We start from the raw sequence: 15,918 nt of genomic DNA on the forward strand, positions 1-15,918 counted from the left end.
GTTTGGAGGACTTGTGCCTTTTATGGCTAGTGGATGGGGAGGCGGTGTCCTTGGGTTGGGGCACAGTGGAGTCCTCCATCCCTAGGTGAGCTATCTCAGGAAGTGCAGAGAGGGAGCTCTAGTAGCGGATCAATTCACAGATTAGGCTAAAGGAGCTGGAGCAGGGGATGTATTACTTGGTTCCCCCTGCTCCCTGGCCACCTGACCGGTAACTGAGTAAGTCTGCTACCCCCTAAGGGGTCCGGTCGTGCCTATGTCCACAGCAAGATCACTGAGTGATGACAGCCTGCTTGCTCGTAGAGCGCTGGTAGCGATGAGGTAATTTAATCAGCACGCTCGCTGGGCGGGTTGGATCTATGGTAGCAGCAAAACCACAGCCATGGTGACAGCCAGATGATGCATAGCCCGCTAAATGGTGGCCAGGTCAAATAACTGTTCACCAGTTAGGCTGGGTATAGAGTGGAACTTTCGTGACTAAACCTGTTGTCTCAGTCCCCGCTTGGATGGGGCTTGAACAGAAGAATGACCAAGAGAGCAAATGCAGCAGCCCGCCACATGCTCAAAATGTCGGCCACACGGGATGGAGTAGTACAGGCCCGGCCGGTGACAGCCAAAATGGCGTCCACACCAATGTTATTGAGGCTTATGCAACCATAGGAGGAATACAGGCCAGGCAAGCAGCGGCCAAAATTGTGGCCGCGCCGCTGACAAGAGTCTTTAAGAGTCTTCGGCCTTCGCACATTGGAAGCCTGACGTTCCCGGCTACCAACGAGGCGTGGCCAAAATGGTGGCCGCGCCTATCAGCTCACAGTAGAAAGAAGTGAAAGAAGGTCACCTACAATGGCTCCGTGGCAAACACATGAGCCCTTTGTGAACTGCTGCCAATGGCTCCGCGTCAATCATGAGAACCCCTTTGCTGCCTTCAGAGGGGATAAGTGTGAAACTGCCACCGATGGCTCCACGGCAATCATGTGAGCCCCTTGCTGTCTTCGGAGGGGAGAGGCGTGAAAACTGCCGTCGATGGCTCTGCGGCAATCGCATGAGCCTTCCCTTGCCTGGGATGGGCGCTCCAGAAGGTAAGCAAGGGTGCAGTCTCGAAAAGCCTCCTCCCCCCGGGTGTCTGATCGGCAGCCACGGCTCGCCCACGAAAAGCAAATTGGCGGCCAGAACGATTCAACACTAAACTAGAAGGAGAACCCCTTGCAGTGTCCTTGGGGAGTTGGGGAGAGATCAGGCTGTAGCGCTGAGCCCAGCACTGAGCAGCCGAAAGGGAAAGACTCACTCAGGGGGAAGCTGAAGCCTCAGCAATAGCCCCAGAGCCCTGTGGGAAAAAACTACCCCTAAGCCTCCAACAGACAATCTCAAGCAGCGCTGATCCCAGCGCTGTTGAGATGGCTGTGGATGCCAAAAGAAAGGTAGAATCCACCAATGGAATTAAGCTCTACTACCTGCAGCTGGGAGCCAAACCTGTCACGTCCTGTTGGGCTGGAGACCAAGTCAAGACTGGGTGTGTCCTAGCCCAGGAGGGGCGTGGCAAGTTTGGCTGACTTGGTCTAATAGGCAGGAAGACAGAGCTAATCCATTGGTGGATTCTCTATCTCCTGTGCTGGAGAATGCAGAATCTCATCAATTGCAAACTATAAAATGCAAAGTGGTTGAAGGGAGGTTAACTGGACTGAATTAATTCAATCGCCTGGGATCATACAATACAATGGATGCGTTTGCACAATGTAGTTTGATCATTCCAGGGGTCTCCAACCTTGGCAAATTTAAGACCCATGCTGGTTGGGGAATTCTGGGAGTTGAAGTCCACAAGTCTTAATGTTGCCAAGTTTGGAGACCCCTGTTTTGTTCAATTAACCCAAGCTTCTGGGCATAGAATAATTCACTCTCTTTGAGAATGGGCACAGTGTGTTCAGAGAATCTGTCAGTAAAGGACTCCAAATTGCGACACTGGTTATTACAATTTTAACCTTAATTACAATGTGTGTGGTTTAATGTATTGTGTTAACCCAAGCCACTGGGTTAGTTCAGGACTGGGCAAATAAAAAAAAACAGGTTGATGCAGGAACCAACTTGAGTGATATATAAACACAATCAGTAAGGAAGACTGCAACCAGATTGCTCTATGCTGATTTTCACTGTTGATGGGCATCTTCAAGGTCTCTTTTCCATACTTCAGAGGCTGAAGCTGCAGGTTTAAGCCCCATTCATATATAGAGCCACTGCATAACTCTGGCAAATCTCTGTGGCGATCAAATATTAGGCTCAATTACTATATGGTTTCATCTATAAACCCAGACATGTCAGAACTGAAGCTGGCAAGGTGTGACCAGCAAGACTGGGGCCAGCATTCTGAAACCAGCAACACTGTTATGTCAGTATAGAAAAATATAATTTTAATTATAATTATAATTAATTATAATTATAATATAATTATAATGAAGGATGGAAGGGGGGGAACCCTCAAGATTTAAATCTTGGACCAAACACCTCTATAATTAGATTCTTAGGCCCTGTAGAAAACAATATATCTGCAATAACAGCAACTTATCCAGTGTAGCTCTGCTTTTAATGTTTCTGTGAGAGCTCTTGGATACAGTTTGAGTGTTTAAAGAGAATTATTGCTATGCCTTGAGTGTTGTTCTGACACTTTGGGCTTTATGGTTATCTGTGCACCAGACCAATCAGGCTATTTTAAAATTGTGATTGAAGCTAGGCTAAGTCAAGATTTTTAATTATTGCAAGACTATTATTCAGAGAATAGAATGAACAGAGATTCCTCACCCCATGCCATGTTGGTCAACTTGCACGATAAGGCAAAATATAAATATTGTGATTTAAGTTATACAATCCTTTAAATAGCTGCTCTTTATGATCATGACAAATCAGTAACCATGATGCCCAAGATTGCTTTCATTGCTTCTCTCCTTCCTAAATTAAAAAAGAATGGAATCTAATAGAATGGGAATAGAATAGAATGGAATAGGAATATGATGGTATGGAATACAGAATGGAATGGAGAAGGGAAGGGAGGGGAGGGGAGGGGAGGAGAGAGAATAGAACAGACTATTTTATTTGGCTAAGCATGATTAGATACACAAGGAATTTGTCTCTAGTGCAAAAGCTCTCAGTGTACATGCAAAGCAACAGAGTAATAATAATCATAATGATACCAATAAGAAGGGGAGTAAGAAAGATGGAAAAAAGGTAAAATCTTATGAAATTATCAAATCTCACAAAAATCTGTTCTTACGCTCCAAAGTCAGAATGTCATCTTTCCAAATTTACAAATGGGGACCATATCACAATATTACATTTGTACTACATTGGACTAACTTTTGCTTCAAAAAAAGGGGGGGAGGCATTTTTAAGAGGTATTCACAGTAAAACACAATCTCTACTCCAAAAGGCTTTTAAAAAATCTTCCTTTTAGTGACTTCAATTTGTTCTTGCTCTCTCCCATACAAGTATGACAGTCATTTGCAGTATACAGATGACTCAGTGCCACTTCATTCTTTAGGAAGGTTAAGTTATATACCAAAAAACACAGATACACACAAAGAAGAGATGAGAAACACAACTGCCACTACAATTTGGACTTTAAAAGGGACAAAGCCCCTCTATGCTTGCAGCTAAAGTGTCAGACTCTTGGCCTTTAAACTCACAGGAATGGAATTGCATGTTTAAATGCCAGGGTCAAACTTCAACCTTCTCATAAAATGCAAGTAACCACAAATTTCTGTTATTTCAAATAACTCTTGCCTGTACATGTAGATTTTGGGGCAACTATCAGATTCTAAATTCCTTTTTTTTAATGGCACAGGGCTGGATAGACATCCTGTTGCCTCTAACATAAAATTAATAAAATGCATCGCAAGAAGCTACATTTCTTTGGGATTGACTGAATGGGTGCTACCTTACCACTGAGAGCAGTGTTCCCCATGAGGTCAATATTGACCTCAAGGATCAATGAGATTATCCAAGGGGTCAATAAGTGGCTTACGGTCAAAAGGTGGGTCAAGTAAATGTCTGGGAGTCAACAAGTGATTGATAAATGATGGAAAATTGATTGGGGATCAATTAATCTTTTCGGGTCACTGCTAGTCCCTGGTCCTGAAGGGTAGTTAGTGGTGAGACAGTAGCAAGAACAGTCTTGAGTTGTATCTATTCATTATTATTTGTGGTACTATTACGTAATTAAATTTGGTACTTATTATTTTCACATAATGTTTGGAGGTCAATGAACAATCTGAATCTTCATGAAGGATTGATGAATTGAAAAATATGGGGGAACCCTTGCTTTAGATGCAACAAATTAGAAGAAGCAGGGCCTTATAATTGCAACATTGATCCTTTGTTGCTTTTTTTTAGAAGTGGGAAGGCTTTGAGAAGGATCAACATTTCCTCTTTGTTTTTAGCATTTTCTTATTTCCCTTTCAATATATTTTTCAGCCCCTCAAATCACTTCTGTTCTTGCAAAGACATTTTTGAATTCCCTTCCCAAAAACATATGTATCACCCCACTAGCCTTTTGATTTTATTTTACTCTAGTAAAAAAATGCCAGAAGAAGCAGCTATCTCTTATTTCCAATATATCAAATGTTTTCTTGTTGACTTTCTTGACTTGTTTATTCTGGTTTCACAAAGAGTTGGGTTCATAGAACAACCAGAGGCAATATAAGGCAGTTTTTCTGTCTTTCATAATATAACTTAAAAGAAAATGAAAACTCTTAAGCTTTTAAGATCTGTTTTAATGCCCTTTTTTCTCTTGACAACCGATTATGTCATAATTATGGATTTCAGCTGCTTTATGTATTCTTCTAGAAATTGGTACTTTGCATTAAAGCAGTTCATAATTAAGTTTTTCAGTGAATGGGATTCACTGCTGGTTTTTTAAATTGGAAAGATTATTACGAACAACTCAGCTCACTTGTGTCTTTGAGAGGGTTTTTGGAAAGCAATCATTCTTTGGACCAATCCTCTCATTAGAAACAACAAAGCTCTTACCTAAAGAAACAAACTTTAGGAAGCAACGGCAAGATTCTGAGAAGAGGAGGTCATAGCCTGGATCCCTAGTTAGCCTGCTGCCTTTATCTTCAGTGGGAAATGATTTGTATGTTCTACTCATTGCTCTAAGTCTTATGATCTCAATTATAATGTAGTTTTGTTTGGTTTTGGCTAAAATATTTCTATGAACACAATCATGGAATGGAATGGAATGGAATGGAGTGGAATGGAATAGAATAGAATAAAAAATGGAATAGAATAGAATAGAAAATAGAATAGAATTGTTGTTGTTGTTAATTGCGAAGTCGTGTCCGACCCATCGCAACCCCATGGACAACGTTCCTCCAGGTCTTCCTGTCCTCTACCATCTTCTGGAGTTCATTTAAGTTCACACCTACTGCTTCAGTGACTCCATCCAGCCATCTCATTCTCTGTCGTCCCGTTCTTCTATTGCCCTCAATCTTTCCCAGCATTAGGCCCTTCTCCAGTGAGTCCTTCCTTCTCATTAGGTGGCCAAAGTATTTGAGGATCTGGCCTTCTAAAGAGCAGTCGGGGTTGATCTCTTCTAGGACTGACCGGTTTGAATGCCTTGCAGTCCAAGGGACTCGCAGGAGTCTTCTCCAGCACCATAGTTCAAAGAGAATAGAATATAGAATAGAAAATAGAATAGAATATATAGAATAGAAAATAGAATAGAATATATAGAATAGAAAATAGAATAGAATAGAATAGAATAGAATAGAATAGAATAGAATAGAATAGAATAGAATAGAATAGAATAGAATGGAAAAGAGAAGGTGGACAACAAGGAATTTGTCTCCAGTGCAGAAACTCTCCATGCAAAGCATCAGCATCAGCATCATCAGCATCAGCATCAGCATCATCACCATCAGCATCCCAATAAGAAGGAGAGTGAAGAAGATAATAAAGATAAGTGATAGTACTACAGCCATACTACAGAGGTAAATATATACAGACATTAGACATTCATCTATGAACCATTGTTCATAGCATGAGAGAGGCAAGTTGTGGATCCATGGCCTGCTGACCTTCAAGTCCATTTTTTATTTTATTTTTGTTTTATTTTTGTTTTTGCAAGCATACAGCTTTGTCTGACCACAATGGTCTGAAAATAAATAGAATTATCTCCCGTCATACTGAGGCAATTCAATGTGACTCTTTATAGTCAATAACAGAACAGAGTTAGCATGGTCAAAACAAAACTTCTAACTGCCTTGCCCACACATACCAGTCTCAGCCACATCTATCACTTTACCCATCACCCTCCAACCCTCCTAGAAGAGTCTTCTGCTCTCCAGCACCCAAAGCTTGTTTGTGTCAGCCTTGGATTGCTTTGTGAGTCCTGCCAATTGTGGTGTACTCAATAAACCATGCTTAAGCAAGCCGTAACATAGAGCAATGGGTGAACTTAGACCTTCAGTTGAAATGGCCAAGGTGGCTCTTTTCAGGGTTGCAAAATTCTGGTACCTAGCAAAGAAATGCCACCACTTTTCCAACCCAAATGCCATTTGTCAGCTCCAAACATGATTTCCATAGCAAAAATGCAAATGTGGAAGCATTCCATAATCATTAGGAAGAGGGGATAGGTAGCCAAACAGTGACTGCAGTAGATTACATGCCTATTACGAATAGTTGCAGTTCCTGAGCACTAGTAATTATATCTAATTGTGCCTTTAATTGTGTAATTGAAAACTCACATATAGAAGAATAGAGAGTTGCCTTCCTCTCCCTCCTCTCCTGTTGGAATATTCATGAACAGGAAGAGTCATGTGGTAACTCAGTCAGCCAATGTGGAGAAAGTGCTACTGAGTCTGTGCAAAAGAGTATTGAGTTAGGAGCTGGATTTCCAGTCTCAAGTTTTGTCTCTGGTCTGTCTCTGTAAGAAATCTTCAATTAAGCTATGTTGCTGTAAAGAAGAATGATATTGTAAATATTTTTATATAAATATAAAGTTATTTGAATCAGCTAAATGCAGTCAACTGTGAGAGCTTCTGATTTATTTTTCACCAATAGAGAAATTAAATAACCTCTAACATCTCCTCCTGCCACAAGCTTGGAGGCAACACTAGTAATGCCACATTCATGATCTCTTGACCAACCCATCCACTTTCACACAGAACCTTCCACGAGATTCACAAATGTAGGTATGGTATTACAAATACAGGTAATGTAGTAAGGAGCAAGATTCTACTCAGTTTTCTGGAACTTTGATGGAAAAGTAGAGATGGGAATGGTTTTACAATTTTACTCAAGTAACGATAGATAGACCCATCTGATATTAAAGGATTCAACAATTGTTCAGGGATGATGCTACTACATATTACATCAATAAGCATGACCATTCCAGGCAGGTTTGACTATTAGGATGTTCTTCTTTTAAAAGTACTGCCAATAATTGCATTTTTTGATGCAACTGGATGTAATTTGAAAAAAAATCATTTCTGTGTGATTTTGGGGCAGGAAAAATCCCACATTTCCTTAATCAGTCAAAAATCAATCTGATTTTTAAAGGATATTATGTTAATATTAAAGGCTCCCCTATTTATAAAGCCTTTGTAAATGACCATATGCAATTGAATTTAAAAGTATTTGATTACAATATATCAAATCCAAACTTTACTTGGAAAAGAGTTCTATTGAAACATTCTCAAATATCTTAACAGCCTATTTCTTTTTATGTCATATGGATCTTAAATAAGAAGCCACACAAAGTCTTGCATATTAATTTTAATATGCTTAAAGAGCTCTATGCAGCTATCTGCCCCTTAGGATAGTACGCTTCTTCCCAATTAATTACTACTTCGAGTTTAAATCAGAGTGATACTGTAGTCCTTCCAGTTGTATAATTTCACCTCATTTTATCCATGTAGCACCACTCTGAATGATCCTATAAGGGAGAAAGTCTCTTTGTGAAGTCTTCTTTTTCTACATAACTTCTTGGAAGGTCTTGTAATATGCAAAATCATGATGTCAACTGATGTTCCGGGATTTGTAGAAGCAGAAAAACAGAGGTGTGTGTGGCTGAAAACATACTGGGGGTCTTCTTTTTTTTTGAAAAGAGAAACTGATGGACAAATTCTACCAATACCATCTTACACATTTAACAATTTAACATTCACAATGTGCATTTTCTCAAAAAAAAAAATCCTTAAAACCCACTCGAAGGCAAAAAGAAGGGGCATGATCAATATAATCCACTATTGCCTAGATCAGGGTCTCCCATTTGGCAATTTTAAGACTTGAGGACTTCAACTCCCAGAATTCCTTGGCCAGTTTGGAGACTCCAGTCTAGATGACTTCATAGGAAAGATGTCTTATTTAGAACAAACCAGCACCTACTTTATGATTTTGTCTAATCTTGGCAAATTCCAGATGTGTAGACATTGGCTGCCAGAATATTGAATAATGGTTATACTACTTAGATTTCATCCACATGCCTGGAAGTTGCCACAGGTGTGAAATATGACACTAGGTTGTCAACATATGACAGTCATGTTATCAGTCACCAAAAATCAGGATCAAAAGCAAAAACAACAACTTCTGGAACAAATTTTCCAGTCTATTGAGAGTTCCTTTTTATATCAGCATGATGCTCTTTTGGCTACAGAAAGGCTGAAACTCAGGGAACTGAGATCACAATTTCATAATTTACTGAGTAAACCACAATCAGCTGGCATACTAACTTATAATGCATGATTTATGAATCACAGATTCTCGGTTTGTGCAAGACATTGAGCCAAACCATATTGCAGCTTAGGGCAATAACAGTATACAAACCACTATTGTGATGCTCTTTAATCAGTATTTGGTCAACTCATCATTCCTAGCAGTATTTAAATAACACACACAGTATTTAAATGCACAGAAGACAAAGTCTGTTCTCCAGGTTAGTCAGTATTAAAAACCAAATATCCATTAGAGTTACTTGTGATAGCTTAATTCCAGGTATTGGGTACTAGCTCAAAAAGAAACTGTCAACGCTGCTAACATCAGATGTTCTTGCTTTGACAACAGATGGAAATGTAGCCATCTTTTCTCTTTCGCTTTTAGAGTTAGTTGATACTGGGAGGGGGTTGTGGATAAGAGTCTAGCTAGTCATAACAATAATAACTCAGCTGTGGGAACCTAAGGTTATTAGGTCCAGAGCTGATAGAAATTTGGTGGGCTGGAGAGCTGGGGAAGAAGCCCACCCTTCAAGCTAATTGAGGAATGTGATTTATGACTGTTAATTGGAGGAGGGAATTGTGCTTTGCTACTTTGTACCCAGGGGAGGGGAATTCAGTTTCTGGCTTTAACTATGTAGTGCCAATACTTTGTTTCTCGAATAAAAGATTCTTTAAGGTAAACAATGCCTCAAAGTTCTTTTGAAGAGTTTCATCTGTCGGAACCATGACAAAAGAGATGCTTAGGAATAATAATGAAGGAAAACCCAGTAAAGATAATGTTACAGTAGTCTAGCTAACAAAAGCATTGAGAGCTGTCGTGTCTTGGATGAGCAGAAATGTCCATAGCCTATTTACAAGATAGATGGTGCAATCTGCAAATGCTTTCATTACACAACATGCAGTTAACCTATGAAATTCATTAACACTAGACACCCTGATGGTCAGTGATTTAGAGATTTTTTAAATGGACAGCAGACAATCCATTACTACTCATTCTGATGGCTGCACGTTACCCACAGAATTAAGAGTATTCTTCCAGCACCAGCTGCAAGGGAGCAGCACTAGAAAACCTTTATTGCCCTCTCCTCTCATTTTCCTGTTTCTCAGATGCATCTTGTCACCCAGTATGCAATCAGAGACTACTATACTAAAATGGGTCCAAGTTTGATCTCAGAATGTCCATGGAGATTCTCAGTCATCCAGGTCATGGTTGTCCCAAAGGTGCTTTTTCAAGGGCAATTGGACTTCCTTTGCCCTTCCTTGAGGATGTTTTGCTTCTCATCCAAGAAGCTTCTTCAGTTCTCAGAAGATACTCCTCATGCTGTCACCCAGCAGCACCAAAAGAAACCTTCAGATACAATCTGGGAACATTTGCGTAAACTTCTTACAATTCACCCCAAAGGCATCCAGACCAAACAACGCACTGTCAAGACTACCCTGCCCTCCATAAGGCTCTAAAACTTGAAGAGAAGAATGAGTCAATGGATGAGTCAGAGAGGAGGGTCATGCTAAGAGACAGATCCAGTTATCAAACAGAGCTGACATCCTGTGGAAATGGGGATGTGCTGATAAATGGGGGGGGGGGTTGCAAGAGGAGCTGTTAAAAAACTGCAGTGGGATCAGTTCCTCCCACAGTACTTGTGAGAGAATGGTCTTAAGCCTACAAACAGCAGATATAACAAGCCCTGCATGGAGTTGCTTTGCCACAGCAGCCAATCATGGGCTGTGAGCTATGACAGCTATGGGCAACCAGCGGCAATGGGCTGGACCCACAGGTCTCATTGAGTCAAAATGTGACTTGTTTGTTGCTGGCTTAATGAGAGGGTGGCTAACTTCTTGGTAGCTGAGTACCACACAGGATATACTGATGATGTAACACAAGTAGGACTATGTGATGTATGAGAAGGAAGGAGAGGGTATTCAGCAAGGGTGGGGCTTGTGTACTTAACTGTGTTATTTTGGGCATAAATTTTGTTATTCATGGGCTCAGAATCAAAGGAATTGAATCAAAGTTCTGATCCCTGGGGATTACAAGGTTGACTCCTTGGACTTCTCTTGCTTTGCAGACCCAACCATTTGTGGTTCATTCTGCAAATGAGGGGTAGTGTAATAAATAAATAAATCTCAAGTTTCTCTGGCCATCAGTTGGAGGGAGAGCAACATGGGGTGTACAAGAAAGAAAGCTCTTTGTGCCTTGCTTGCTGTTTTTCTTCAAAACCATCTGGTTGATGACTGTAGAAAACTGGGTGCTAGAATAACAGGCTGCTGACTGGGATAAACACATCCCCATCAAGTCCACACAGGCTGTGACTATTTACTTGTAGCTGATTCCTGGGAACAAAGCCAACTTGCACTGGTTCATTGAAGCATGCATGCCATCGAAAAAAGAAAGAAAAACATGGCAAGGAAGAGAATGTATTTTGTCAGCCTTGCCAACCTGAATTTAAAATGGCTAAAAGCTGAACCCAGAGAAAACTGCATAAAACAGTCACTTCACCCTATTAAGAACTTTTGAAATGGTAGACAAAACAACGTTGTATTTTAATACGAAAGGTCTTTTATCAATTTGCATTCTGCTTGTCATCTCTGGATCTGCTTTGGGGTGCATGATATGTAATTCAGGGTTCCCACAACCTTCATTTCTCAAATCCTTGGCTACGGCCATCAGAGCCCTTTAAAAGTTACTGCTGAATTAGGATTTTTGAATATAGTGAGTTAAAAACCTCTAATACAAAAGAAAATAAAACAAAATAACTATAATTCATTCTTTTAATTTTAGTTAGATTCAATCATTTTTGTCCTGGCCCAACCTTTTTTTTCTTTTTCATTTTTTTTTTAGTGGAAATCCTAAGACTAAGTGTAAATTGAAAGATATTGTGCACTCAAGACCTACAGGGAAAAAATAAAAGAGTGTCCACGATGAGTCAGGCAAAGAATGTCATGTACATTGTCCTATCATTGTGCAAATGATGTACAGCATGTCATTGTGTCAATCTGAACAGTTATAAACTATATGTCATTTGGATGGCATCACGATATTGTACATACTATGTCACTATGCCTGATAACAAATGCCTACGGATACATACTAATAAAAGTCTGCATAATATCTCCATAAATACACAAAACATGCTAAGGCAAAATTATAGCTTTCAAACCACAATAGCAAGATGCTAAGCCAAGCCAAACCATCTACTACAACTTAACATGTCATGTGGACTGAGTTAGAGATTGGAATAAGAGCAAAAGCAAACTATAAAAAATTGCTTATCCTCAGAGAGCAGTTTCCAAAGATTATAGAAATCCATGGACGCTAGATTAAATTTTAATGCAACATATTTAAGAAACAGAGGAGGCAATTATGGAGTTGCTCCAGACAGTCAGGATTTGATTCTGATTTGCAAAGCATGTACAGGATAAGTTCACACATTATGTTAACCTGAAATGTGTGTAGATTAATTTCAATTTAATGTATTGTCTGAACCCACCAACTGTATAGCAATGACTATGAATATTAAAAAATGGCTTACACTAAATCAACGTCTAACCAACTGCTCAATAGTGAATATTCTGGTCCATGAGCATGTCATATGCATAGTGCTGTCATCACATAAAACAACTTTAATGAATCATTTGCCCGATGTTATTATGGTATATGAGATGATATTGTGATTTTTAATGATCATCATCATACTCTTGACTAGCAAGAGCTCTGCATGATTTATGCCAATTCTGCCTGGAAACAATGGGTATTGAACCCAGGGCCATCAACGGGCAAAATACATTTTCAACTATTTAACTACGGCCCTGTGTTGTGCAATCAACCCAATGATTTTTTTTTACCAATGGACATTCAAGTTATAAGTAGCATTTGAACATTCCACCTCCATGGACACATACAGGTATAATAGCAACAGCACCCAGACCACAAATAAATAGGGAAGGGCATACATTCCATATGCTAAAATATAATGCTGGGAAATGGCTATGTTGGAACTTTATTAAACATAGAGAATTACTCTTGTACCAAAAAATGCTAATTTTCACAATTTGTATAGTGGATGAGAACTGAAGCTTATCACCTCTAGTTTCTTCAAAGCAACACCATAGTTATGCCCCAAATGCTTCTGTATGGAATTATAGTTCCACTATATTTTTCAAGCTAGCCTGTTACTAAAATAAAACTGGAGAGTAGAAACATGACCCTAATAAAGCAGTAAAGAACTTTTATGTTAAGTTTTATGCCATAAGTATAGCAATCTGCTGTAACAGTAGGCCTGTTATTGCTCTTGTGAGGTTATTATAAATTTCTTTTCAGGACATTCATACAAAATTACTCATGTGATGATGCCATTCTAATTTGCATTAAAATAGCAAAAAAAAAAAAAAAAACACATTGGCAGACCCTCAGCATCATATTAAGATTTCCTGTAAAGAGAAAGATCAGGTTTTCTCGTCATCTTCAACCACAGCATCCTGAATCGCTTCTCATAAAGCTAAAGACAGTTCCAGCACCTGCAGCTCGAAAGAGACAATTACATATTTTACTACCTCCATTCCCTCCCCTATGCTAGTTTTCTCTTAGGCCGAACTTCATTGGAGATCTTCAATTGGAGATCAGCTACACAAAAACCACCACCCAGCTAAAATTCAACTCAGGATGGTAAAGAAGAGATGAAGGTCAGGGATAAACCTCAGAAACATGGGCAGCTTTCTTCTCTATTAAACGTACTCGTACACTCTTTCTTCACCTGTGGAATCCTGATTGCTTCTTATTACTAGAAAGAGCATCTTAGAGCAGGGATCCCCAACCCCCAGTCCGTGGACCAGTACTGGTTCGTGGCATGCCAGCAACCAGTCCACACAAATAAGCAAAGCCCCATCCACAGGATGCAGGCAGCACACAAAACCATGTCCCCTCCGGTCCACGGAAAATCCTCTCTCCATAGAACTGGTCCCTGGTTCCCAAAAGGTTGGGGACCTTTGTCTTACAGTCTCCTTGTGATTTTTTTTTTTTTAAAAAAACCCTCTCAAATACAGGTCATCCTTGACTTACAACCACAACTGAGCCCAACATTTCTGTTGCTAAGTGAAACATTTGTTCAGTGAATTTTGCCCCATGTTACAACCTTTCTTGCCACAGTTAAGTGAACCATGGCAGCTGTTAATTTAAGAATAGGGTTGTTAAGTGAACCTGGCTTCCCCATTGACTTTGCTTGCCAGAAGATCACATGACTCTGGGACACTGCAACCGTCAAAAGTATGAGCTAGTTGACAAGCATCTGGAGTAGGGATGCTGAAAAGGTGGTAACCCTGAAAAAAATGGCCCTAAGTCACTTTTTTAAGTATTGTCATAACTTTGAACCATCACTAAATGAACTATTGTCAGTCAAGGATTCTCTCTCTCTCACTCACTCACTCTCTCCCCGGTACCCAGAGAATGTCCATGGTACCAGGATTCATTTCTTTCCCTTTGGTTTCTGATCAAAATTGGATGTCTGACCAACCAATCAATCAAAACAGGGCAGGGCCGAGAGACCGGGTAGCTTTCTCTCTCTCGCACAGCCCAAACGGGCCATTCCTGCATCACGATGACCTTCGGTCATTGGCGAACTCAATCACTGAATTGGCCCAACTCTATTGGAGGCGGGGGGGGGGGGGAGAGGAGGGAGGGGCGTCCCCGCTCGCCCGCGTCCCGGCGAAGAGATTTAAAGTTTGAGCCGGAGGAAGGGAAGCTTTGCCCGGGCGCCCGGGCCCCATCCCCGCGCCTCTTATTAAGGTGCTTCCCCTCTTTCTTCCCCCCCCCCCCACCCAAAACGACCCGGTCTCCCAATCCCGCGTCTCCACAAAGGGCTGGGCGGGGGAGGCCTCCCCGTCCTGGAGCCCTTCCCCTCTTTCAGGGTCTCCAACACTGTAGGTTTTTAAGAAGAGACTGGACAACCATTTGTCTGAAATGGTATAGACTAGAGTCTCCTACCGGTGCAGGGGATTGGACTAGAAGATCTCCAAGGTCCCTTCCAATTCTATTCTATTCTATTCTATTCTATTCTATTCTATTCTATTCTATTCTATTCTATTCTATTCTATTGTCTCCGGCCAACCGGGCTAGGCAGCAAGTCACCCTCCTCCGGGACCCCGCTCGGCTCACCAGTTGCAAGGAGCAGAAGCCGATCAGCGTGCAGCGTCCGTTGCATCTGCCCATGATCGCCGAAGCCTCCTCTGGCCGTTACCGTCAGGAACAGAGCCGCGACTCCCGTTGCTAGTGACAACCTCGGCTCAGAGGGTACCCGAAAGCCGCGGCGCCGGCGCCGGCGGCTGCACGAGCAGCGGCGTCACCGGCCGGCTCCTCTGTGCCATCGCTGCCCGGCGAAAGAGCGAGAGACCGGCGCCTCGTCCCCCGCACGCCTTTTGTCTCCTGCTGCAGTTACCGCCGTCGCCGCCGCCGCCGCCAACCTCCGAACCGCGGACGCCGGGGAGAGCCGAGCCGAGCCGCCCAAGTCGTTATCTGTTGCCTCCGCCGCGGCGCTTCTCAGCCCACGGGAAGCGGCACCCTGGCTCCTTGCTCCCGCCTGCGCTCAGCAACCGCGCTCCATCCTCGGCTGGGAGAGGAGGGCTGGTCGATGGGGCGGGGGAGTGGCCGAAGCGAGCTGTCCGGGCTTTGTCCCGCGTTACACGCGGGGAAAAAAAGAGCCTCTCCGCCCCGCAGAAGTGCCTCTCTCAAAGCCTCCGCTCTATTGTTTTCTCCGCCTCCTCCGCCGACACACCCACGCCTGCGCTGCTCCCCAGCAGGCGGGCAGCGATCCGGCGCTGGTTTGTTGGAAAGCAGCGTCACTCGCGACGGAGGCAGCGCACCAACCCAGAGCCTCACCGGGAGGCAGAAGACAGCCCGCGCGGGAGAGGAGCGCTAGTGGAACCAGCCCACCCTCGTCCCGGCCCGGCCCACCACGTGGCTCTCCAGCTGCACCTTGGGCGGGGGGGGGGAAGAGGCGAGAGCGCGAGCCCCTCACCGCCTCTGCCTTCAGCTGTCCAGTCATGGAGACGGACGCCGCGGAACGAGAGGCTGGGCCTCGAGAGGCCACGCCCCTCCCCGGGCAGTTGTGGGTCCCTCAGGGTCCGCGAAGGCAGAATCGGGCGAAGTTAGGAAGGTGGAAGAACCGGATTGTGGGGCATCGCTGCTCTTCTCGACAAAAATAATAATAAAATGCATTGGGGTCGGGGGCGC

General features: G+C 42.4%; 1 protein-coding gene across 1 annotated transcript in view; it reads right to left on the reverse strand.

Moving 5' to 3' along the window:
* The window catches only part of NKAIN1 (sodium/potassium transporting ATPase interacting 1), a 42,006-nt gene extending 26,394 nt beyond the window's left edge, over positions 1–15,612 (reverse strand). Inside the window, exon 1 of the mRNA XM_039329150.1 lies at positions 14,845–15,612. Within this exon, the coding sequence (XP_039185084.1) occupies positions 14,845–14,898 (54 nt within the window). The 5' untranslated portion in view covers positions 14,899–15,612. The remainder of the gene's footprint in view (positions 1–14,844) is intronic.
* Positions 15,613–15,918: the final 306 nt, after the last annotated feature.

Source organism: Crotalus tigris, unplaced genomic scaffold (assembly GCF_016545835.1).
Source record: "Crotalus tigris isolate CLP2741 ecotype Arizona unplaced genomic scaffold, ASM1654583v1 scf7180000024388.1695876, whole genome shotgun sequence".
In the NCBI taxonomy this organism is placed as follows: Eukaryota; Metazoa; Chordata; class Lepidosauria; order Squamata; family Viperidae; genus Crotalus; species Crotalus tigris.